Source organism: Perca flavescens, chromosome 17 (assembly GCF_004354835.1).
Source record: "Perca flavescens isolate YP-PL-M2 chromosome 17, PFLA_1.0, whole genome shotgun sequence".
NCBI classification, from domain to species: Eukaryota; Metazoa; Chordata; class Actinopteri; order Perciformes; family Percidae; genus Perca; species Perca flavescens.
Window position 1 is genome coordinate 14,220,913 of NC_041347.1, and position 26,718 is coordinate 14,247,630.

Below are 26,718 nucleotides of genomic sequence, written 5' to 3' on the forward strand. Positions count from 1 at the left end.
CACACACACACACACACACACACACACACACACACACACACACACACACACACACACACACACAGCAGAGAGTAGGGCCTCAGCAAATCCAAGGCAGTCTTCCCCTTCAGCAGCAGCAGATTTTCATCCATAAATACCCGAATAATCCTCACACTCATCGTAACCAAGGCTGTGGAGGGACAGATAAACATTTTCTTAATTAATTAATCATGCAATTATCAATGAAGAATTGTTTGTAATGGGTTTTTTAACTGCAAGAGGACCGAGGTGACTTTAATGAATGAGCTTATAAAAGTAGCAGGTCAACGGATGCTTACAACCGCTTTTGAGTCTTCTTTGTCCAAAACCTTTTGTGCTTGGTCAGCAGGAAACTTGAGCATGGAGGTTATCACTTTGGCCATCGTCTGTGGATGAGGAGCAAATAAATAAATAATTAGAAAAAGCTTGACAACTGGCAATTAAAAAAAAAAAATTAAGATTTCTCCCCCTCCTCCAATTAAAGCCCAACAAGGGTGTATGAATTTCCCCATTAACACATGGCATAATCAGAAACAGGGCTGCTGTGTGGGAAACCTAACCGCTCAACTAACACTAAACAAGGTCAGCATGTCTTTAAATGGCAAATCTGCGTCATGCACGATGTATGTGCTAGCAGGCAGCCTGGGGGACATCCTCCACACTGGGGAGGTCTGCCATGTTACCATAAAGACTAACTGTTTGCTGAGGAGCTGGGAAATCCCCGCTGACTTTAGAATCATGTCAACGGCACTGTTAATTAGGGAGATCACTGTTCATTTTACCCAAGGAGACTGGACACAACATGACTTTTATATGGCGTCCTAAATGGTCTCACATTTTGTGTGGCGCTGAGGTCAATAGGTATCCCGTTAAAAACATGGGATGGACTTACTCTCAGATATCATTAGTTAATAGTTCAATGCAGTGGTTTAAAATGGTCTCCTTTTGAACTTAAAAATAAAATAAAAATCAGCAGTTCATGTTTTATTCATTAAATGGGTTTCAAAGTGAAACACTGCTGTGTCATTTTTACACATGGGTTTTAAGACATGATGTAACCATTTGCAATATGGAAAACGGTAGAATTATGATGTAAATAGCCTTAGATTGATACAATCAAATAAACAGCTTAATCAAACTTTTTTCTTTATGATTTAATTGTATCATTGTTACCAGCGAACACATTGTTCACATCGCATCTCTCTGCACCACCCAGACACCTTTATGATTTCCTGAAGAAGCATCTCTATATTTGTCGCCATGCGTCACTGTGATTGGCACCGCTATTTCAGAGCTATGAGACCAGCGATGCGACTGGCTGAGAGTGTATTTATTAATCACCTCAACCTCCTATCAGCAGCAGGTGAGCTTGGAGACGCCCACACAGTCTGTGACCTACTGCTTTGCGTTTGTTGCTGACTTGAGCGATTTAAACAGGGGCAAATGGACTTATTTCAACTGTTGTTCCTGGTGTTTTCACAGTCACCCAACCATTTATCAAGATGTAGACAGGTATTCGGTATCCGACATTCAAAATATTAGGAAATGTAAGCATATAAAATAAAAACTCTGTGTTTTTATAGCATAATACTGTAAGAAAATAAAAAGCATACTTTTGTTTCCCGTCCCATCATGTATTCAAACAACACCTTCCTCAGGTACTCCATCTCAGTAGGTTCACTGCTGTTGTATACAGGCTCTGTGAAAACAAGCAAAGAAACAGCCAGTTAATCATACGAGACCTGGTCAGCAACACAATAATGCGTACCTGAGTAAGACTGCAATAATCAACTGTCATATTCAAATCATATTTCATGAAGAATGTAACTGTTTTAGATAGTCAAGCTTTCTCTCTTTCATGCCCTGTTCCTGTGCTATATGTGAATACTTAAAATAAATGAAAGATATAAATCAGGATGCACTTCTAAAAACATTACAGAGGTTTCTTCTTTCCTTTACAAAAGCATACAACAATACCTGTCACTGTCAAATACTCCAGCTGAATTCTGACACAACCACCCAGAGCATCATGTTTGTGTTAGCAACCATACACTAAGTCACTTTCTGCACAGGTATGGGTTCAAATAAAGCACTAACTATAAGCACAGGAAAGAATGGCGAGGCTCAGCATGAGCACATTAATACCACAAAGAATGAACGTTTTACTTCTACCCCCAAAGCTATAACTATGAATGGGAAACTGTGTTACAGCATGGATAGGGCTGGTAACACTTAAGACTACTGCTTCTACCACTGAAATATCCCCATCAGGTCTTTAATATGGAACAACACCCACTGGCTTTCTGCTTATCTGGAATAATCATTCAGACAACGCTAAATGTTGCATGCACCAAAAGAGACTGTGCGATTAGAGGACAGAAAAAAAGTGATAGAGAAGTGCAAACAACTCTTTGATCTCTTCAGTGGAGTAATATGTCACCAATAAATCCCATAGCCTTTGTCCTCCTGACCCAATGTTGCCCCAGCGGAGCTCACCATTCCATCACACATGAAACGGTATATAAACAGCCCTCTGATCAGCCCTACCACCTGAAAGCACAGCTCTGGGATTTAAGTAGGCTCATCAGACTCATAATGAGTGGAAGACGCTTTCACTAATAAGTACTGTAATCCAAAGGAAATATAGGACAGAGTAGTCATTAGCTCAGATGTAGTATATGTATTGGAAGTAGAGGATTTGAGAAGTAAAAGTCTGTGTGTTGCAGGGTCCCGTGTGGGAAACGTTGAGACCAAAATCTGCAAAACCCATTAAATCCAAGGATGGCTTCTTCACCTCCCCCCCCCCCCTTCTGACAGCAGATTCTCTTTATTACACCAGCAGGGAAGCTCTAAGAGAGAACACACACACACACACACACACACACACACACACACACACACACACACACACACACACACACACACACACACACACACACACACACACACACACACACACACACACACACACACACACACACACACACACACACACACACACACACACACACACACACACACACACACACACACACACACACACACACACACGCCTTAACCACAATGCTTATATGTCTAACCCTAACCCAGCATCTAACCTTAACCAAACCCTAATTATAACCGCAGCTCCCATCTTAACCAGCAAGCCTAAAATCATGATTAGTTGGCTAAAATGCCCTCAAAAGCATAGTTAAACCCGACCACACACCCACACTCTTCTCACAATCTGCATATCTTGCCCTACAGTATTTCTCATCAATGAAGCAATGTGGGGACTGGCAGATTAGGCAGACTACTGCTAGGTACTGCAACTCTGAGATCCTACAGAGCAGCTTGACTAGGGGGACAATATCTACAGTAAACAATTCATATGTTAACACAATATACTGTGTAATCGTATGTGTTAAAAAGCCCTACTATAAAGTTAGGGAACCTATTTTTTCCCATGATGTTGCACACCTGAAGCATTTTGCATGGCATCTTTGTTGCACTGCTCTTAAAGGAAATTGGCTCAAGAAGCAGAACTAAGTGATTCATGGTGTTAAAATTACCTTTGAATGTGCTCCCGAGATGAGTTACAACAGTGGTTCGGTGGAAACATTTAATCTTGTCCTCAAGCGAGTGAATCTACCGTGGAGAAACACATGCATGCACAGATTAATAATTTAAAAGAATTGAAGCCATTTGACCCCAGTGGGTTAATTCTATGCATTAGTCTAAATGTTGCATGGGAAATAAGCACAGCATTTTGTTGATCATCCTCGGGGGATGTTTTTGAGAATGTGTGTGAGAGAAACTGTGGGAGGCGTTGCTGCGATCGTTTATAGGGTTAAACCAAATGTAAACAGATGTGCTTCGTAATTAAGTTGATGCAGCAGGAGAGCAGTAGCTCCTCTTGCTGGAGGCCACAGAATCCTGGGAATACACTGCATGGGTTTTGCTATTCACTTGTCCCCGCAAAGAGCACACGCAGGGGCCCAACACTCACTCTCTCAGCAAAGCCCTGTTCCCTCAGCCGAGCCTCGCTCAGCAAAGTTGTCTTCTCGGCTAGCTGAGCCTGAGGTAGAAAAGGACAGAACATTAATGTCAGTGAGAACTCAAAGGTTTATGGTGGAACAAGTCATGCAGTGCACAAACAGTATGTGCCTATCAATGATGCATGTTTTCTTGACTGAATAATTGTTTTAAAATGGTAATAGGCTGGAATGATAAGGATCTTAGAAACAGTAAAACCAGCAAACATACCTGTAGGTCTTCTATGCTCATCTGTGCCCAAATAAAGAAGAAAAAAAATAGATATCGTATGTTACAATAGAATAAAAAAAAAAGATATGTGTAGTAACAGTAAACATTAATATATACATTCAGTCAGTTATGGCATAATAATAATTAAGTAAACAGTCTAGTTTTTCTTTTAAGGATGAGTCTGCTAATATTCTATGATTTTAGTGTCCACAAATCTCATGACCAAAGCCAACAATGAATTAATCCCAATAACAACTATTGTTTGTGTATCCAAAGTCTGATATATCTTATTCCTCCGTGCCATAGAGCTCCATTGTTGTCCATAACTATTAAAAACACATCAGTAAGCCACACTGTTGCACTGGATGACACGCTCCTTCATTACCATGAACACACAACTCTTGCTAGAGCACCAAATTTGTATTAATCTACCGCTGAAAATAGTTCCCGACGTGTGGCCGGGTGGGCTCAGTGGGTAGAGCAGGCGCACATATACTGAGAGGTTTATGCCTCGACGCAGAGGTCCAGGGTTCGAATCCGACCTGTGACGATTTCCTGCATGTGTTCCCTCTCCCCTCTTTCTCACCTAGCTGTCCTGTCAAAAATTAAAGGCGGCAAAGCCCCAAAAAACTATCTTAAAATATTTTTTTTGTGTCTAGTTTGAGTATACACAGCTCACAGCTGTTTTAAGAAATTATTTATTTTTTTTTTTTTTTTTTTGATTAATTTTGGCCATTTTTAGGCCTTTATTGACAGGACAGCTGAATAAATGAAAGGGGAGAGAGAGGGGCGAATGACATGCAGCAAAGGGCCGCAGGCCGAAGCTAAACCCCGGGCCCGCTGCGTTGAGGAGCAAACCTCTATATGGGCGACCGCTCTACCAACTGACCTATCCGGGCGCCTGACACCATATATTTCGTTGTCCCGTTTTGGGAGCCACATACAGGTGGAGGATGTCAGAAAGGCCTGCGAGACGGACAAATACTGTTGGTTTTGGTCTTGAGAACTGAGAACTGTTTATGCCCAGTTAAGTCTGCACAGACAGTCTAAACTGGATTTGTGTTTCTGAAAAAGCGTTGGTCTGCTGTCTCTATGGACAGACAAATTAACCCACTGTCTAAATGAAAAATGGTTTGTGAGGCCCATAGTAAGGAAAGGCCTCCATGAGCATGAACCCATACAGTCCACCCATAAAGTTATTACCTCACCAGGGAAAAATGCAGCAGAGAGAGCAGCGTAATTCTTTGTGTTTGTGTGCATCTGGACACAGTGTAAAGGTAGAAGAATCAGCGCGGGGGTCTCGTGGTACCTCAACACCTGGGTAAAATTTCTCTCTGGAGTACTTTTGTCCTATCTGGCCTCTTTCCAGTATGCACGTCTTGCCTGTGAGAGTATTGCTGTAGTATAAATCTAAGGTTTAGAATCACCTCGTGTGATGATAATTGAGAACAGGGATTGAGGCTGGCTGCTGCCTCACAATCTCTGTTTTCCGAGGGGAACATTCCTGAGTGATTCAAACGAGCTTCACAGCATCCGGCGCACTTTGGAGAGCAGCCACACGACTGGAGCGAGAGACTGATCAGAGCAAAGTATGTGTGCAAATAGTCTGAGCTTTTAGGAATCCTTCAATTACAATGCACGACAAAGGAAAAGCTAACCGATAACTGCTACATCTGTTAACCTGGATGTGAACTTTCAAAGAATATCTGAAAGGGCCTCATTGTATGGACACAAAAAACAGGTCTGGATTAGGTCGTCATTCAAAACTAGTAATGCTTCCATCAGACAGACTTTTCCCAGAGGAGAAAAGGTGATTTCATAGAGTCATTGTTATTTTATGCAGCCATTGTGAAGGCTGATGATTTCAACAGAATCACTATATAAATTGTATCTACATCTCCAGTCTCATATATAATGGACTTTAATGGCTGAAGGTATGATTTTCTACATCTGTGTCAACGGAAACATGTTCCCAATACATCAACCAGTTGGGACACCAATCACAGATGTTTGACCTGGTGAAGATGTACAGTAGGTCAGTATGTTTGTACCTCAGTAGTGTCATGGCCCTTTGCTTGCAACTCCTCCAGTTCTTTCTGAACCTGCCACACTCGGCCTCCCATCTCCTCCTCTCGACTCTGAAAATATAAGAAGAGAAAGAACAACGGCTGAGTCATTTCCTATGTTTCATCTCAGCATCACAACTCAAGTATGTCGGTCTAATCGCTCACTGCCTTATTTCAGACCACCCCCCCTAATTATGTTTGGAGACAGTAAGGGAGACAATTTTCTTTTTAAGTAATCGTTTGACCAGTTTCCAAATATATATCATTCAGCAGGCGTTTATTGAGGATTAAGATACGTTTTTTTTAGACCAGTGATTCACCCAGGGAGGGAGCTGTAGTAAAATTTACGATTTGATTAAAAATATATAACCACATATTAAGCAACACCCCAACAATGTTGTGATAAAGATTATTTGAAAACTAGTAAGCAAGTGATCCGAGCAAAGCTGGAACAGTTAGCTGAAAATGTAATGGCTAAATGGTTGAAATAGTTAAATAAAGAGCTGAAAGATACATAGCTAAAACTATTAAAACAGTTAAAGTGGTGGATAAATGATTTAAATAATTAAATATAAAAATATTTAAAAAAAATTAATCGGTTTAAGCTAAATTTAAATAAACACATTTAAAAAATGATGGCTGGTTTATGAACCGTTGTTGACTAGTCAAAGGGCCACAGCTGTTCTTTGGATGCCATGTGTATACTGTGACTGTGTACATAGTGAACAGTATTTGATGATGCTTGTTGTATGTAATGTTTATGCTGATTGTATTACTGTTCACCTTGCCCGGGGACTGGGGATGAAAATTTGCTTTTGGCTGTATCTCTGTATAATACATCAGATTTCATGTGTTGAAAATATGTTTATTATACAAGGTCCCTGTCAAATAAACTTGAAAAGAAATAAATGAAGGGGTACTTGAGTTCATCTGACGGAGCTGTGCGGCATGTCAAACAAAAACGGTTGGGAACCACTGCTTTGGCCTGAGGGGAGGCAGTTGCCAACTAGTGCAGTGATGACTGCCAAATGGTGGGTGGGGTTAATTTTCTTTCCATGGTAAACCTTACTGAATCTTATTTTAAAAAGGAAAAATGTTTAAGCTTCATCTTTTCAAAGTACCTGTAAAACCTCTTCATATTTCTTAACAGTTCTTTGCAAATCATCCTCCTTCTGGCAAATCACCTTCCTCAGCTGACTGGCTTCTTCCCGATGGCTACTCATGAGCTCTTCCTCTACAGTCTGGGCCTTCTCTGTGTCGAGGAAAGGGAAAGAAGCCAGAGTTAGCACATAAAAAATAACCAAATTCATATTCCAAACCGCGCAGTCACCATCCCATCTGGAATGTAACATGATTTAACCATAGAGGAAACATGGCACTTCAGACACACTTTCCAAATGCAATGATCCCTTAATGTTGTTCCACCCAGTGTCAAGATTAAAAAAATGCATCATGTTTCCATGTAGTTTTTCTACCCTACGGTTTTACATGAAAGTCAATCATATTCACTTTGATTTTCCATTTTAAAAGGCGGTTATTTGGTTGCCTAAACTGAAATGATTTTTACCACAACAAGAGAAAATGATCTCAATCACTTAATGCCCATGCATTACAACACAGCTGTAAATCTGGTCAGTTTCATCTCATGAATTATTTTCTCCCGCCTCACCAATAGTCTCCTTCACTGCTGTATCCATCTCCCTCTCTTTCAAAGCCATCTGTGTGTTGAACTCCCTCATTAACTGCTTGATAGCAGAATTGTGCTTCATCTCCATATCTTCCAACTCCAGTCTATTAGAACAGAGAGTAAAAGGAAATGTATTAAATTAGCATGCACACCACAAGCACGTGTTTATACATTATCAACTTGACATCATAAACTTACTTCAGCTTTTTCTCATTCTCCTCCAACAACTCTTTCTTCATGTATTCTAGGTCCTGTTCGTGCTCCCTCCTCAGTACTCGGATGTCTTTCTGTAGCCGGGCGAAGTCCTTGTGGATTTTCTCTCTCTCGTTCTTCACCTGATGCAGATTGCTCTTGAGAGACTCCAGAGAATCACCGTCCACCTCTTGCATCGGAGAGTGGTTTTTCATCTCGGTTTGCATCGCGCTCCTGGTTTGCTGGATGCTGCTACATTCCACTTTCGTCGCAGCCTCAGGTTCTGATGGGTTTTGAACCTGCTTAATAGCTGCCTGCTGTTCATCAAGCCGAGCATCCTTCTCACACATTTCTTCTTTCAGGCGATTTATTGCTGCGAGAAGGTTTCCGTTATGCTCTTCCGCTTCTTTTAGCTTTGCCTCAATGTCATGTAGCGCTGACTTGGTTTCTTTGAGCTCCCCTTGTTGCGCTGCATCGCTCAGCAGTAAAGACAACTTCTCTTCATAGAAGTTTTTTAATTCCTCTAAAGACTTTTCTTTATCGAGCCTCTCATTATTCAGAATTTGTTCGAGTTGTTGCTCCTGCTCTTCCTTAAGCTTGACGAGAGCTTCCTCAAGTGTTTTTGTTTTCTCCTCTAACGCTTCTGTGTGTTGTTTGCTGGACGTTTCATTGCTCTCGAATTCCTCCAGGCTAGTCTGAAGAGCCTTGATCGCCTGCTCTTTTTCCTCGAGCTGTGAGGTTAGCTGTTTTTTAATCTGACCGATTTTCTGCTCTGCTTTCTTCTTCAGCTCCGATACTTTGCGAGCGCTCTCCGCGGATAACTTCTCTTCAGCATTCTTCAGACTTTCCTCTTTGCTCTTGATAATCTCGTCTTTCATCCTTTCAAATTCGTCCCTTTGACTTTCAAGCTTGTGTTTGCACTTTTGGTTGTCTTCCTCGAGGGAGCGGAGCTTTTCCACCATCTCCTGCTCCAAATTACCATTCTGAGTGCACTGCATCTGGGTCTGCTGCAGCTGCTCCACCAGCTCTCTCTTTTCATTCTCCTTGATGCTGTGTTGCTGTTGGAGGTCAGCTGTGAGTTGTTCGCACTCTTTTGTCTTTAAGGCTAACTGCTCCTGAAGCTCACCGAGTCGACTGATGCAACTCTCCAGCTCAGAGGTAAGGCCGCTGACCTTCTGCTCCTTCTCACTCAACGCTTGGTCCATCTCAGACTTGCTGATGGACTGATTGTCAATACTTGCAGTCAGCCTTTGCAGGGCTTCATTCTTCTCACAGATTTCTCGCTCCAGCTCATCGAGCCTGGTCTGCAGAGAGGTAATAGTGTTGCCATTCTGGGTGAACTTTGACTCCGTTTTCTTCTCATACTCAGACAGACTGTTCCTGAGTGCATCTGCCTGCTCTAAAGCAGACTCTCTCTCCTGCTCTAATCTCTTAATGGTCTCCTCCATTTGAGCAGCATCCTCTTTATACTGCTGGGTCAGCTGATTTATGGCTTCCTCCTTCTCCTTTATGCTACTTGCTAGCTGATTTTTCAAGTCACTGGTGATGCTTTCCAGTTTACGGATATGCGACTCGTTTGTTTTCATACTTTCTGATATGAGTCTGTTTGCTTCACTCAGCTCTGCGATTTTCAGAGCTTTCTCATTGATAGACTGAGAATGATTCTCCTTCTCATGTGTTAAGGCTTTGACATGCTCCATATGAGCATTTACCTGAGCAGTCATCTGTTCCAATGAAATGCATAGATTCTTATTCTCCTCTGTCTGCCGGCGTAGATTCTCCTCTAAAGTGCAAATTCCATCTACTTTATTGAGGATAACGTTTTTGAGATTCACCACGTTTTTTTGACTGCAGAGCAGTCTGTCTTTCAGCTCGTTCAACCTACATTCAACTCTATGACTGAGTTCGTTAGATCCACACTCCACTTTAGCCTGAACCTCTTTACAGTAATGCTCCATTTGGTTTCCGATCATAATTAATTGCTGCTGGAACTGTGCTTCCTTGGCTTGTAGCTGAGTAGCAGTTTCCTCAAATTTATTCTGCAAGTCCTCGCTTTCCTTACATCTGGAACCTTCCAGCGCTTTACGCTGCTTCTCCAATTCTTTCAACTTTCCTGACAAGGTCTTTAACTTCTCTTGGTTCTCTTCCTTATTTGTGTTAAGCTTGTCTTGGAGGGAGTTTCTCTCCTTCAGAGCCTGGCTGAGGTTCCTCTCCACTGACTCCATTTGCTCTTTGAGCATAGCTTCACCCTGAGACAAACCTTCGAGCTTAACCGCTGCCGCATTGAGCTCTTCTTGCAGTTTCTGCACGGTGGTTTCTCGAATGGCCAGGCCCTCCTTTAAATCCTTTATTTCACACAACACTTGCCCGTTCTCCTCTTTGCTTCTGCTGAGTTGCTGAGAAACGTCCTCCAGTTCCTGAGCCTTCTCTTGTAGTATGTGTGAGTGTTTCTCAGTTAATTCTTCCTCCTGCTGTCCTAACTTCTCCTGCCAACGATGCTCCAGCTCCTCAATCTCACGCTTATGGGTGTCGTGTAGCTTCTCCACTTCCTCCTTATGGTTGGCCTGCAGCTCTGACATTGCACTGCTAAGGCCTTGGGAACTTTTTTGGGCCATCTCTACAATTTTCTCTTGGACTTGTTGCTCTGTCTGCTGGAGCTCTCTCTCCTTCTTTGCAAGTTCTTTCTTCATGGCTTCTTCATTCTGCTGAAGCTTTTTCTTATAACTCTCGTGCATTTCTTTGGCCTTGTGTTTCAATTTTTCCATTTTTGTTTCCTGTGTTTTCAGCTTAGCTTCCATCTCAGTTACCGTGTTTTTCATCTTCTTTTCGTGGGCAGCTTTTTCATCATCCAGCTGTTTCTTGAGGCGAGTTTGTTCTGCCTGCTTAGTGTTCAGTTCTGTAGTAAATGACTTCTCCTGCTCCGAGAGCTCCTTTTTGGTCTGTTGTAATTGGTGCTGTAGTTCTTGAAGAGACTTCTCTTTTAGTTGACAATCATTCTTTGCTACTTCCAACTGATGCTCCAAATCCTTCTTACACTGATCAAGCTCCTCTAACATCTTACTTGACTGTGCAATTGATTCCTTTAGGCTCCCACTATCCAGCTGGGATTGTGACAAACATTGCTGCAGCTCTTCCAATTCCTTAACCTTGACATTTAATTGTTGTACAGTGGAATGTGATTCCTCTTGTAGTGTTTTTTCTCTTAGGATGTGATCTTTAATTTCCTTCTCCTTTTCTCTCAGAACAATCCTCAACGCGTTAAGTTCCTCCTTCAGAGTTTTCTCTAGACCTCCAAGTGACTGCGCGTGTTCCTGTTTGATATTTGCAAGCTCTACATTGTGCTTTTCCACGTGATCTTGAAACCTCTTCTCATGTTCCTGTTGAGCGGAACTATGAGCATCTTCAGCTGCTGCCACCAACCTCTCCTCCAGAAGCTGTTTACTCTTCAAAGCCTCAGAAAGTTCAGCAGAAACTGCCTCTAGCTCTGCCTGCTTTGCATCCAGTTTCTCCAAAGTTTTCTGGTTCATGTCTTCAACATGTGCTTGGAACTGCAGTTCCTTATCTTCCAGGAGGGCCTCCACTTCAACTCTGTGTTTTTCCTTGAGCTCCTCAAGAGCAGCATTATTCTGCTGGGTTAGGGTGCCCTTGTGCATTTCCAGTTGCTCCTGGTGCTGTTGCTCTAATGCAGAGATTTGCTCTTTGTGTTGATACTTCAACTCGTCTAACTGACTGGAAAGTTCATGAGACAGACTTGATCCATCTTGTGAGAACTTCTCCAGAGAGCTCTCCAACTCCAATACTTTCTGCAATCACATACATGTTGGCTGTTATATCATTCTATAAAGTCACTACAGTTAATCATTTCACAGAATTCTGAGACAACTGTAAAAAAAAAAAAAAAAAAAAAAAAAAAAAAAAAGTCAATAATTAAGATATTTTTTAACGGTGTGTGTGTGTGTGTGTGTGTGTGTGTGTGTGTGTGTGTGTGTGTGTGTGTGTGTGTGTTGTATTTCTGTATAGGCCCTGCAAGAGTGGTTAGTTGGGCTGAACATACAATAGGTTGCACCAGGGACTGCAAATAAAAGGCTTTAATTTCTCATTAAAGATCCTTTAAAATAAGAGCCTTTTCTCCATGATTAGGTCAAGAAGAAAGTACCGGATACACCAGGCCAGCACTGAAAAGCTAGGGAAGAGCTTCTAATCTCAGGCCACAAGGATCCTAAAAGAGGAAAACTACTCCTCCCCCTCCGTGTTTATGTGACAAATAAATTGACAGCCTGTTTCAGATTAAACAGTGTATTGATGTTTCTGTTGTGCCTAGAGCATTGCCAAATTTTCTATCTATCTATCTATCTATCTATCTATCTATCTATCTATGCTATTTTGTTAATCGAGTAAAATGAAAAGATTTGATCCTCAAAGAATTCAGTCAGCCCTAATGAATAAGTCCAATATTTCCCAAGTAACTACATTTATAAAAATAAATAAATAAATCTAACTTACAGTTTTTGCAGCTTCCAGCTCCAGCTGTAACTCTTTAACCTTGTTTTCAGCTTCAGTCCTCAGAGCGGTCTTCTGTAACTCTACATCCTCCAGAGCCAGAGAGGACTGCTGTTCCCGCTCCTTGCCTAACTGGGAAAACTCCTCTTTGCATTGCTCCTAAATACACAAGCATGTCACATCAAAATTTAAAAGCGATTGTTTTTCTTCAGATTTACTTGGATTATGTTGTGAAATTAAACAAATGAAAACCTTTGGCACATACCACAGCTTTGTTGATTCGGACACTTATCTCTTCTTCTTTAGCAGCCAAAGCTTCACTGTGGAATTTTTCCATTTTGGCCACAGTTTCATCCGATGATTTCTAATAATGATAATAATAAATAAGATGTATTTAGTGCTTTTTCTGTGTTCTCATAGACACTTTACAACATAACATACATTATAAATATCAACAAAATGAATCAAAAGTGAATACATGGACTAATAATGTACTTGTCAAATTAATTCAAATAAAAAACAAATGAATGAGAGTAAAGAGCATAATAAAGAGCAGCCGTCACTTCCTGACCTTCATGATGGTGACAACCTCCTGTTTGACTCGTGTGAGTTCCTGCTGCAGAGTCTTCCTCTCTTCCTCGCTGGCCCTTTCAACCTCTTTCACCTGCTCCTCCAGCTGAACCTGCAGCTGTTTTCGGGCCTCTTCCGCCCTCTGAGCTACACCCAGCGCTCGTTCAAGTTCTTCAAATGCTTCGAGAGAAAAAACAACAGCAACAAAAAAAACACTTCTTTTATATATCCAGAAAAGACATTTACATGTACACTTATAGAAGTGGATTCCACTCACCTGATTTCTCCGCCTTTTCTTTCTGTTCCTGTAATTCTTCTTTCTGGGCAGTAGCCTGCTGGAGCCTGGAGCGTAGCTGTGCAACCTCCTCTTCTTTCATTTCCAGTGTCTCGTGCATCTGGCGCTTTGTCTCAGCAATAACCATTCCCTGAAAGCCAGCAACCCATGAAGCAAACATTTCAACCTTTTAACTCTAACTGGTCTGAGAAAATGAATTGACACTGCAATTGATGTTGATTTGATGAGTGCTATCTCTGTATTTTACACCATAACTCAAGCTCAAGTGTGCATAATTGTTTTTGACTTTAAGTGCTTTCAGCATTCCTCACACAGATCTCATGAGCTGCTGTCCATCCTGCAGAGCTGGGGTCAAAGTTTAAGAGAAACAATATGGGACTTCAAGGTGTCGTACTTCTTTCCTCCATGGCAGAGTAAAAAACATGTCATGTCTGAATCTGCAGCACGGTCAATCAAGATGTGACTAAAGTCTAAAAAAACTCCTCACTCACCTTGTCCTGCTCCAGCTGTTCAATGAGGTTCTTGGCATCACGCAGCTGAGTGATCAACTTAGTCTTTTCTGTAGTGTGCAGTTCCTATAAACATAAAACAGTTGACAAAAGTACAAATGAGAATGTCACATACTTGAATTTTTTTGTACTCGTATCCTGTATGCGCTTTGGTCAGATAACTTCAAAATGTTTTCTGCACCACCCAGGATGCCTCACCCACAAGCCAAATAACCAGAGAGTGTACACAAGCCCAGCTAAACCAACAAGTCGACCCAAATAACAGCCCACTTTAGCAGCAGTGGCATGTAGTAGCTGTGCCCCTGTGGCACCGCTGTGGTTACTAAACAGAAAATGCTGGGCTGTATTTCTCTGTATCTATTGGAGCCACAATGCATAAGTGTCTACACAGGCTTTGATTTAAAGTGATGGTTCGAAGTAATTTCACCCTAGGGTCCTTTGCATCATGACCTCGAGCCAAACACCCCCCCAGAAGCTTTTTTCAGCTGGGTTTGGGAGAGTTAGCGTAGCAGCGTTATCAGCTGAATAGCTTAGCGCAGGGGCTAATGGACCCACGTTTGTATCTCGTAAATGACCCCACTAATAATGCCCAAAATGATACCAAACGTCTACAGTAGTACATATAGGTTATGTACTCATTAAACGATGGATTGGAAAGTTTGTAAGTACACCACAAGTTTATGAACACTTGCCTGCTGGCTTCTGCTCTCTGTTGTTGTTGCTGCTGCTGCCAGCAGTAAGACGAGTGCTTAGGGACGTCTACAAATTACAACACCGAAAAGAGATTCAACAAAAATATTTTTTTATTTAACTTTTTTTTTAACTAAGTACTGTAGTATAAGTAGCAGGAGACAAGTAATAACTGAGGTAAGTTTGGAGACATTACCTTATTTAATCATTAAATTAATAAATATTTTTGTTGTCTCTCTTTTCGGTGTAGTAATTTGTAGACAGCCCTAAGCACTGTCTAACTGCAGGTAGCAGCAGCAGCAGCAACAGAAGCAACAGAGAGCAGAAGAAAGCAGGCAAGTGTTTATAAACTTCTGGTGTACTTACAAACTTTCCAATCCATCATTTTATGAGTACATAACCTATTTGTACTAGTGTAGAAGTTTGGTATCATTTTGGGCATTATTAGTGGGGTCATTTACAAGATACAAACGTGGGTCCATTAGCCCCTGCGCTAATAAGCTATTCAGCTGATAACGCTGCTCTACGCTAACTCTCCCGATGTTAGACCCAGGTGAAAAAAGCTTCTGGGGGGGTGTTTGGCTCGAGGTCATGGTGCAAAGGACCCTAGGGTGAAATTACTCCGAACCATCACTTTAACAATATCTTGAGGTTAAAAAATTCAAATAACTAGGGCTGTGCTCGATTGATGAAATTCTTAGTCGACTAACACTCATTCAATTGTATCGACTAATCGATTAGTTCATTTAATCGAAAGATCTGTAAATCTGAGTTTCTCCACAAAGAGTCATGCAAAAGCACCACTTTAATTCTTGTGTTTACCAGAGATGTGCTCATACGTTTCTTGGAAGTAAGTCATTCAGCATGAAAAAAGCATCAAACATGACTAATCGACTAAAGAAATCTAAGTTGACTAAGACCAAAATGACCGATTAGTCGACTAATCGACTAAGAGGGAGCAGCCCTACAAATAAATAATTTAAAAAATGTATTTTACTGTAAATGTACAAATAAAAAGCCAATACAGCATGCAATACTCTGTGTCAACCAGACTGTAAATAATAAATTCATAAATCCCTGAGCCTAAGGTCTCGGGAACGTAGACAGATGGTCTGTTTTATGGGATATTTGTCTGAGGCAGGGGATGAGCACAGCTCACCAGTTCCAGGATTCCTTCATGCTGCTTAAGAGGGCTAAATGCCTGTTAACCTCCGCTTTTCCTGACACAAGAAGGGCCCTATTCCCAAACAGACTGCAGATTTAACACAATAATTATGGTAAACAATTTTTGAAAGCAAGTCAATCAACATACAGACGAGCTGTCTATTATCACGGTGTCTTTGTAACAACACACATTTGTTATCAGACGCTGCAAAACATCAGAGTGGCTATGGACAAGCTGAACAAGCCGTCATACCACTGAAGCAAAATGTTTTGAAATGAATGAAAACAACGGTTTAGTCATGTCACGGTGACATGACATGAACCCTGGTCCTGGAGCTTTGCCAGGGAATTTGGGATGTTCGGACTCTGAGAACCACAGCGGTCCACTGTGTCACTGAGATAATTGAGTCGCATTATCAGTGGACCGTAAAGACTCTGGCAGACATTTTGCAGCATCTCAACCCAGCCTCATTTTAATCAAACCTCTTCATGATTACAGCTTACTGCCCCATCAATTTCTAGTGAGTGGCTGTTAAAGAAAATTGCTTTAAAATATTTAGTTACTTTCTTCCTTCGAAAATAGCTTATTGGCAAAGTGTAAGTATGAACAAACATTATCTAAAATGTATAGATCAATTTGACTGAGGAAATAGAAGGGTGTATGGTATATATAAGTAGGACTATGGTCGACACTCCAGTATCATTGCTGTTGAACATGTGAAACCCAGGTTAGCCACCTTAGTCTTCTCCAGCTCCTGCAGTCTCTCCTGCAGCTGCTCCTGCAGAGTTTCATTCTCACTGCCCAGCTGGGCGCTGCGCTCCTTGTGTGTTCGCATCACTTCTTTGCACTTCTGCAGCAGGTTTTCCTGCCTCTTCACTCTCTTCTGCAGAGCCTCCATAAGTTTGGTTGGATCACTGTTGCCCTCTCCTGCCCAAAAAATAAAATGCACTGGTTATAAAAAATGATATTCTCCAACAGTTGCACAATGGAGGGAAAGAATCCAAGAGGTTTATAACATGGAGCATACAACAGCATTATTACAACTGAAAGTAGATGTATTCCTAAATAAATGGTCTTCCACTGCCCAACATTTTCATTTGATATGACTATTATGCAGACTATATCTTTCATATTTTTATTTTACTTATTTATCATTTATTTTGGTCATTTGTATTGTAAAAAATTCTGTATTATCTACCAAATGCATATGTGGTATTGCAGGGATGAGGATCTTTCCCCTCACATATATTTTTGTTAGAATGGAAGACATCTATGGACTGCTTTTCTATGTGTAGACTTGCCCCTGACACCTTACTGTACCATCAATACTGTATCATCAAAGTGTTAACTTGCGACATATTGACTGTACTTGAAAATAAGAAATAAAGGAAGTTAAAAAAAAAAAAAAAAATGATATTGCACACAAATAGAAATGGATTGTCATACAAGTCTCATACACAGCAACTGAATGTTTTGCTTTTGCTCCTAACCAAAATACAAATATAGATATAAAAATGTGCTTACCCTCAGTGACTTCAGGCTCTACTCCTTGCTCCTTCAAAGGACTTTGTGTGGAAGAGGTTGAGTCTGAATCTGCATCTTCAGATTGAGGGATGTCCCCCTCAGGTGGCACAGCATCGGCAGAGACCCCCTTGGCTCGTTTCTTCAACAGAGCAACCTGTTAGAAAAAGCAAAATATGGTTTCAGTTCAAATATCCCCCAAAAAAATCTAATCTCTGATTGAAAGCTTTAGTGCGTAACTTTTTGAAATTAATGAACGTCCGTTACATTCAAGCCATTATATAGTGCGACAGAAACTACGCACTATAGCTTTAATGTAAAATGTTGCCACATTTATTAGTTGATTCTGCAGTAAAATTAGCATATGACATTCTTTCAGAGTAATGAACTTCTTTATTTTCTACCACTTTGTTGAACAGCCATGTTTATTCAAAGTAATGTATATGTGCACATGACAATATGTTGTTCCAGTGGCAATCAATGTTTCATAGTGTTAATACAATATTAAAGTCAAAATAGTTTTGTGATTATGATTAGTGTAGTTTTTTCTGAGTCAAATTCAAACATTTTTTCAAGTATTGTATAGGTAAAGACTAAATGTCGACTTTGAGTCATACTTTGCTGTCTTGTATGCCTGAAATCCTGAAAGCTGCTGACTTTGCCCCACAGAAACCACATCCATGCCACTATGTATGAACCAACACCTACCTGTGTTTGGAGTACAGTGATCATCTGGTCTTTCTCTTCTAGCGCTGCGTCAAACTCGTCTTGTAGGTGTTTCTTGGCCTGCTGGTCCATTTGAAGCTCCTAGATATCATTTAATATGTTTACTCAGATGTAAAAATGTAATCAAAAAGGAAGACAGATACTGACTGAAAGAAACAACAACCTTCATAACACATACCTGCCAACACTCCCGTTTTTCAGTCCTATCTTCCTGACCCCTCCCAGTTTGTTATTTCACCCGGGAAACTCCCATAATTTGCATGGCCCAATATCCTTTATAAATAATCGGACCAATATGTTTGTCTAATGTTGACAAGTTGCCAGATCTTGTATGAAACGCATCCTATTCACACAATCCACACACCATATACAATTTTCAACCTGTTTGTCACCTCAAACTGGCAATCTATAACCCAGTTCCAACTTCGCGGAAAGTTCAGACCCGAATACGAGCCGATAAAAAAGGCAGGTGAATGCGGTGTTCCCGCAAAGAAATCAAAATATTGCTGTAAATTTCAACAGTGTTGGGCACAACAATTTACATGCATCTTACCTAGTCATATCGACAACCTCCATGCTTTTTGTAAGGTGTGTCGCATTTATTTTAATGTAGTGCACAGCGGGAAAAATGACATTACCCAGCACATTAAAATACAGTGGGTCTTACAGTACACTTAACAGTACCCCCGCCCCCCGAATCACAAATCTCCCGGATTTTGAAAACTAAATGTTGGCAGGTACATCATAACATATAGACATACCTCCCGTAGCTCCCCTATCCTGCGGAGAGATTTATCTTGACACTGGCTGAGGATGGCCTAAGGGGAAGGAGAACAAATCTGAATTGATCAGTTCAGGATGCTATATATTTTCTGATGAGAAACCCCCTAGGGGAAAAACATCAAAATTAAAATATTATCCAATATGGTAGTTAGAAGAAATTACCTGTGTTTTTTCTTTCTCTCGTTGCACTGTTCGGTACGCAGTAACCAGCTGTATGGTTTAGAAGTGGAGGTTAGTAAAAGGCAAAAAAGAAAGACAAAATCATGAATAAGGATACGTCGAGATAACAATAGTTACACACTTCTATGGCAGGTTGACAACTCAACATTTGAATCTTCTAGGAGCCGTTCCCTGTGTGACTCTCACCTCGGAGTACTTCCCTCTGTAATTCCCCAGGCTCCTCTCCACTCTAAGCAGTCGGTGCAACAACTGCTCTTTGGAAAGGGACTCTGCACTTCCTGGTGGCTCCTCAGCTTCACTCTCAATATCTGACGGGGGATCGTATGTGGGGGCACCGAGGGACTCATTTTCTCCCAAAGGTGTCAGGGAGTCACGCGATGAGCTTCGGACCAGGTTTTCTTTAGAGGGAGAGCGGAACAGGCTTTCTGCCCGACTGGCGCCACCACGAATCAGCGACTCCATGGAGGGAACTCTTAACTGCAGTTTCTGGGCTAATGACGGTGTTTCCTCTCTCTGTTGGGAGGATCAAGAAAAGGCATAAAAAGCTCATCTTAAACAAAGATTTAATAAGCAACAGCGTTATAACATTAACGAAGATCAGAGAGGAGGTAGCAGAAGATTGGGTAACAAACGTACATAAGGAGAAGCACTTCCATCTCCATTGATGCTACCTCTGGGAGATCTTGCTGGCCCTTTAGGGGTGCTCTGCAGATAAAAAGACATTGTGAGAGAAAGTGTGCCAGTGGTCTTGTCCTGGGCCAGTTAGTCATCCATACCCAGCGTGGCTCTCCCTGATTACTCTGGAGGGAGCAATATTAGTATTGCTGGGAGCAATGCAGGGGCAATGGGTACCCTCATGCAACTTGGAAAAAACAGAGGGGTTAATTACATAAAAGAAGGCATCTCTACTGTACATTAAACAAAAAGGGTTAAAACTAGACTACAGAACAGCCATGAGGTCAGAACAAACAGAGGACAGTTAAAAGTCAAGGAGAGCTGGTATTTGAATTAAAAGATGCTTGGCAGTGCCGTGTGCAGCTGTATTACAAGAGCACAAGACAGTCATACTTGAAGTAAGTGAATATTTAGCAGCTTAGTTGGTTTAGTTGACTTGTCAGAAGCAGGATCAGAGTAAGCAGATATTCTCCTCCCTTGTCCAGCTCCAAGCTACTGTAGTGCTTCCTCTGGATTACTGTGAAAAACATTCAACATTTCGGTCCTGTTTCTTGTGGAAAAGTTCTTAATGAGACTGTAGTCACTTCCAGGATCGGTTTTAGCTAACTATGTAGCAACAGTCATTGTAGTTGTTTTTATTTTGTGGGGGATGGTGAGGTTTAAAACCAATTTTTTTTTTTTATTCGTATAGAGGCAGTTGTTTGCTTCATTGAGTGTGTGAATGCGTGTCAACAGAGCTAAATGAATATGACGGAAGCACTTATTTTACTGTAAGTGATACTATCTAGAAGAGTTAACTTTGATAAAGTCAGTTTATTCTCTCTTTATTTAAAAGGTGCCCTGCCACACGTATTTCATTACTTTGTGGCGATGTCTGAATTTCTACCATAGACTAACATTTTTTGTGGTAAAAATGCCTTGGTTACCTTGTTTCAAGCCATTCTAGCGTGGTATAGAAAGCCTACAGGAAGACTCAGCTCGATTTCTGCCAGTTCTCATTAATATTCAACAAGCTAAGCTGTTTGAATCTGATTGGCTAACAGCTAGCCAATGAGAGCCTGGCTGTCAGAATTCTTTACCCAGCCCAACTGGGCGAGCTAATGAATAGTAATGAGCTCAGGCAATATGATGTCAGACTGACCAGCTTTTGTAATTGGCCTGATTTCTCTGCTTATTTCTTTTCAGTGGCTAGAGCTGACAAAGGAGGTAGCAGTTCATTTTCACATTCACAACATAACACAAACACTTATGGACCTAACATATTTTAAAAAATGCAAGTAAAAACGGTTTTGTATGGCAGGGCACCTCTTGATTTAAACAAGCCAATAAGTGATTGCTTCCTTCATTCTCACTGGTTTATGTGAATAAACAGCAATAAAAGACCATATTTAAAAACTCTATATAGCATACAATACTTATTGGCTTATTTCACCATGTGCGTCATCCCATGCAGATGCTCGTCACCTACCAAGACTTGACCTGAATGGCTCTATTGTGTTTCAGTACTGCACGTCCCAACACTCCACTTCCCAATTCTCGCAGACAACGAATGATTGACTAAATTCCACGTGGTTCTGAATCCAAAATCCTGTCACTCACAATAGTAATTGCGACAACTACTACCTTGATCAAGTACCAGCACAAACGTAATTGCAAGAGACAGAAATATAGCTCTTGTCAAATGACAAGCTGACAAAACAAGTTTGTACCTCCAAAATAAAATGTAAAAACCAACTAAATGAATGAGTGAATGAGATGGGAGTGAGTTTAATGGGATTAATGTCATTGGATTGAACAATTAACATTTTGATAACATTTGAATAAGATGTAGATGGAACGTGACAAAGACATTGTGATGGATTTAAGATATTTGTTGTTAATCACAAGAGATGAGAATGACACCGGTTGTTATCTGTAGCTGCTACACTTTCTAATTCTCCAGACTGTAGTGCAATTATTCACTGATCTCTAAATTCTATTAAAGTACATCAGAGGTTGTTTCAACAGAGAAAAAACTGTTACTGCTAACTTTTTAAGTATAGTGCCATTATATATTTTCAATTCAATTATATTTAGCCAAGTGTAATAAAGAGTTACAAGTAGAGCCCGACCGATAAAGGATTTTTAAGGACGATATTGATACAAATATTTGGTCATTTAAAAATCTGATATTCCGATATATATTTAAAAAAAAAAATCCAGAAACGCGTAACAAAACAAACAGATTTCCCTAACATTAGTTATTTGTAGTTATTTAGGAGTCCTCACTAAATAATATAATAATGCAGTTTTAAAATAAACTTGTTTGTTTTATTGTCACAACAGAGGAACATAAAAATATAAAGTTCTGATGAATAAAATGTATTTTTACAAATTTAAGATATGAAACTTAAAGTCCTTTGAACAAAAATGCAACAACAACAACAAAAATCATTGTCTAGCCAACAGGGACGTTGTATAGTGCCCTCTGGCAGACAAACTATGCAACGCCAACACTCCTAACATGGTTGAAGGGTGTTTCGTCCGTTTTTATTTTATTTTTTAAATATTAATTTATCGGCCATTATAAATACAGATACCGACAGTTTGGAAAATGCCTAATATTGGCCGATATATTGGCTGGGCTCTAGTCACAAGGCATAGAGTTAAAGACTCAAACATGAATTTACCCACTAATTGGTGTTAGTCAACACTGACAAGGTTGTTACCACTGACCCCAATAGTTTTTGTTCATACTTTTTACAATTAATGTCTTATGCTAATATAAAATGCTCATGTAACTGGACAATTATAATAACAGTACTAAATATAAATAGCAAGCCAATCTCCCTTTACACAGAGTGGTTAATGAGTAGTCAAAACACAAATATTGATTTACATCAAACAAACACTTCAAGTTGCATTTAAGTAGACATACACAATGGTCTTACTGTATGCATTTAAAATCTGTTGTTGATGAATCGTTTCAAATGGCGTTTTTTCCTCTAGTCTTCTTACTGCCTCCACTTATGAACACACATGATCTAGTTTTTGAGCTCCACAAGCCACGCATCTACAAAGGTGCTCGGTTTGTTTATTTGGAAAAGTTACAAGCAATTTAACATTTCAAGTCTGTCCTTAGCTTGGAAAATGAAAAGGGCAACTCTCCAAATAAACAGACTTGTAGGGAGAAGGGACAAAGGCCATCAGGCAACATAACAGGGTGTTGAGGGTCTATAAGGCAAGCAACTAAGGATACCTAAAGACAAGGGGGCAATATTCAATTCTGTAACAGATTATAAGAACTGAAAGGTAGGGCAATAAACCAACATACAGCAGAATGCACAGAAGCTTCTATCCCACAATGTAAACTCCCTTAAGATGCAGGGTTAGCCTAGATATGAGATGCCTTCTTGTTGCTAAATCCAAAAGAAACAGGAGACAGAGAGCAGGGAACAAGCTGTCCCTACTTGGGCCACAGTCCTCTACCGATTCCCCGAAGGCACGGAAGGGAGGAAGGAACAGGGCAAGAGGAGGAGGAGAATAAAGATGAGGAGGAAGAGACAGGAAGTGAGGACAAACTCACCACACTGGCTACCTGGGCCGTTTTGGGTTGTTTTGAATGGTCCAGAGCAAAGATAGTATACTCAGAGAGAAAAGCGGGCTCGGCTATCATCCCAGCCAGCACCTGACCCCGTCAGTGCAGTAACGGGACGAAAGGTGGGAAAAGGAGAGGAACACAGAGAGCAATGAGAAAAACAACACCATGAGTGTGAAATAGCGCAGAAGGGAGTGTCTAGCCAGACTGTCCAGACGAGGCTGGCCGAGAGAGACTCAGATGGATGGATAGATAGATAGATAGATAGATAGAGAGAGAGGATTACAGAGGATAGGAAGAAAAATATGAAAAGCGGGAAAGTGACACTTCAACATTAATGTTATGACTGACCGTTTGGCATCTCTGCATGTAGTCTTAAGTTATGAGGTTGTTAAGAAATAAGCTGAAGATCTTCATTTCAGAGATGTCAAAGTGTTACAGATTTGTGAGGTGAAAAAAAGATGCTGCGATGATAAGAAGCTTCTAAGTTGAGAGCACATGGGCCCAAGGTACAATAATACATCTGTGCCGAAGGATAAAGGAGAAAGTGGAGTATAGAAACCTGAGCAAAAAGGGGCACTGTCACTATTCCAGTTCGAAGTCTGCAGTGTTGAAATGTAGAAAACTTGTCATTTTTTGATCTAAAGATCAAACAGCCAAAACTGTAAACATCCATATCTTAGCTCTAAAATACACATATTAACCGGTTGCATCATCAATCTCACAGTCATGTCAGTATCTCATTACCGGCCTAATTCGGTTTAATGAATCAAAGAAGTCTTGCATAAACTTGCCCATATCCACTTAGGGAAAATATTGCAACAAATCACCAGAGAAAACACTGAGAGAAGGATACATCAATTATTCATACACATGCTGAAATATGGTCTGCTCTCCACCATTAAAATGCTCTTACCAGTGTCTCTAAATGAGAATCTCTTTGTCGCTATTGTATGATATTTAATTTATGTTACAAAGCATTTTAATAAAATACCATTTATAATAATATTACAATACTATAATAATTGGCCAAGTGCTCTTAAAGATGAACATCAAAATTCCCTGGAGGAAATTCAGGAAAAATGAGTAGGAAATAAGTGCAGGGAAAGATATGCATTTTTATCATATTAACAGAAAGTTGATATTATTTCAATTTAGAGTACATGATGAGTAGTGAAAACTAGTAGAATTTACTCCTTGAACTCAAAGCACTACTTGGTCACTGATTTGCTTTCACTTGGCACAGTAATCAAAAAGAGATTGGTTTGTTATTGAGGGAGCGTTAAGCATAACAAAACAGAACATGACTGACAGAAACATTACTCTGTATTGAAAATTTGAATATATAATGGGGAGAGAACAAGACATTTCTGCAGGCTTCAGTTTGAGCTCAAAGATATTAAACACATATCTATCAGAGGCTGACCCCATGCTCACCTCTCTGTCACTTGGAGAGGGCGAGCCATCATGATGAAACGGGGGGGTTTGACTGCTGCGCCGGTCTCCACTGCCCATCTGTTAAAATAAATAAAACAGTATTCGTATGTCCCCTATATTACGCACATTCATAACTATGTTCTTATTTTCTTATTTTAAGGGTTTTGAGAAATCAAGTCTTTTGGTTACCTGACGCACAATACTTTGATGGACCACTACTGCTGTTTGCCTAATCTTACTTTTATTAGCATTAGTATACCCAACTGTTTGTCAATCTTCAGCTTCACCTTTGAACCCAATCAGCTTTTGGGTTTTCAGCAATGAGTGTCAAATGGCGTTTTTGAAGTATGCTCCACACAAGGGCCAAGTTGCATTAAGAGAAACAAAGACCATAATAAAAAGTAGACAAAAGCTGCCATGCACTACAGTACAATGGGGGTTTGGCAAACAACATCAAATATGTTGGTTTAGGATTAAGCAAAACCAAACAACTGGGCTCTGAAGAGACCAAAATCATCTTTGTTCAAAATACAAAAGAATAGTTAAAAGATAAAGTCAATTTATGCAAAATATTGACAAACTGCAATGGCAAATAAGGACAGGTTGAACCTGACCAGCAGGATTGTGATGAACCTGACCAGCAGGATTGTGATGAACCCATGCAGCATAGTGCAAATACCGTTAAACCCCTGATGAAGCAGCTTTGTAGCAGTATGTCTAATGCTCATTTACTTTAACTTCCACGTTGAATTCTTGTTTCTCTAACGCTGGCAGGCGTTTGGCACTGGCAGGATTAGTATGTGTCAAATAAAGCTGCCAGCTGCCAGCCATTTGCAGCCCATGCAAGAAACATAAAACAGACACGCCCATACTGTCTCAGTGTCTATTATAGGATTCACTGCTAATGTTTTGGCTACAACGAAGTTCGTAGTTGGCCTACCTGGGACGATGAGATATAGCGGCTACCAGTTACAAGTTTTCTTGAACGCATCTTACTAGCAGCAGCTGATGAGAGCTAAGTTAAATGACTTAGCATCGGGCTAACGTTTAGAAGAGAGCAAAAGGGCCAACTGAATACAAGTAAACAAAAGTTGACACCATATTAAGTTATGCCAATGGAATAATACTAAACAATCAGTTTCGAAGCATGAACCATAACTTCTGCGAAACGACAGCTATCTTCCTTAGCTGTCACCTCAGCAATGTAAACAGATATTAGCTTAGCTAGCTAGCTTGTTAGCTCCCAGCAACACAACAACCAACCTGGGCCTGCTGTGGTGACTGCGCATTCCTCTGCGGGGACTGCTCCTCGTTTATCCGCTGCTTAAGTTTTTTAAACATCTTGTCACGCCGATGTAGCTAACAGCTGACGAGCAGATGACTACTATCCGGCAGAGATGTATTTTGTTTTAGCTTAGGTTGACATCCAGTCTAGACTTCCTTGTACGCTTCCGATAACCAGCAGGTGACCGAGCTCTTTGCGCATGTGCGGCCAACGTGGAGGAAAACTTCAGACGTCAGAGTTAAAGGGCCAGTCCGACCAAAATTAGCTATAGCGCCACCCTTGGAGAAAAGAAGCACTCCTGTTTCCAGTTAGCTATCATAACGTAACAGGACCTGCTGGTATTACAATAGTTGGATGTCCGGCAGCCCATTAATAACTGCACATTGTTTGGAGTTGCACTTTACTTACAGAATGCAAAGCAACTCATGCCTTGATCTCATTAACATGGGGAAACCATAGAATAAAAGTTGACTTTAGTGGTCACAGGAACATTTGTTACAATTTGCTTAGAATAAAGCTATGCTTTTATTAACCTACTTTCTTTTAAAGGGAGCTACACATGTATCACATGTGTGCCTGAAATACAGAGTTTTCATT

At 40.6% G+C, this 26,718-nt stretch overlaps 1 protein-coding gene across 4 annotated transcripts; it reads right to left on the reverse strand.

The window, feature by feature from the left end:
• golga4 (golgin A4) lies at positions 1 to 26,309 on the reverse strand. Of its 4 annotated transcripts, none has more exons than XM_028602800.1 (25): positions 26,100 to 26,309; positions 24,837 to 24,914; positions 23,388 to 23,489; positions 19,784 to 19,852; positions 19,334 to 19,660; positions 19,130 to 19,177; positions 18,946 to 19,002; positions 18,167 to 18,265; positions 17,462 to 17,615; positions 16,674 to 16,864; positions 14,065 to 14,148; positions 13,556 to 13,703; positions 13,280 to 13,458; positions 12,974 to 13,072; positions 12,712 to 12,867; positions 8,215 to 12,011; positions 7,999 to 8,120; positions 7,514 to 7,581; positions 6,315 to 6,401; positions 4,264 to 4,284; positions 4,007 to 4,075; positions 3,570 to 3,645; positions 1,632 to 1,717; positions 318 to 404; positions 1 to 169 (listed from the first exon to the last, which is right to left on the reverse strand). In XM_028602800.1, exons 1-25 carry the CDS (start codon positions 26,175 to 26,177, stop codon positions 155 to 157), a joined length of 6,297 nt encoding a protein of 2,098 aa, XP_028458601.1. In that variant the 5' UTR covers positions 26,178 to 26,309; the 3' UTR covers positions 1 to 154. The 4 variants fall into 4 exon arrangements, with proteins under 4 accessions (XP_028458601.1, XP_028458600.1, XP_028458602.1 ...); XM_028602799.1 differs by having other exon boundaries at positions 7,451 to 7,581; XM_028602801.1 differs by lacking the exon at positions 23,388 to 23,489 and having other exon boundaries at positions 7,451 to 7,581.
• Positions 26,310 to 26,718: the final 409 nt, after the last annotated feature.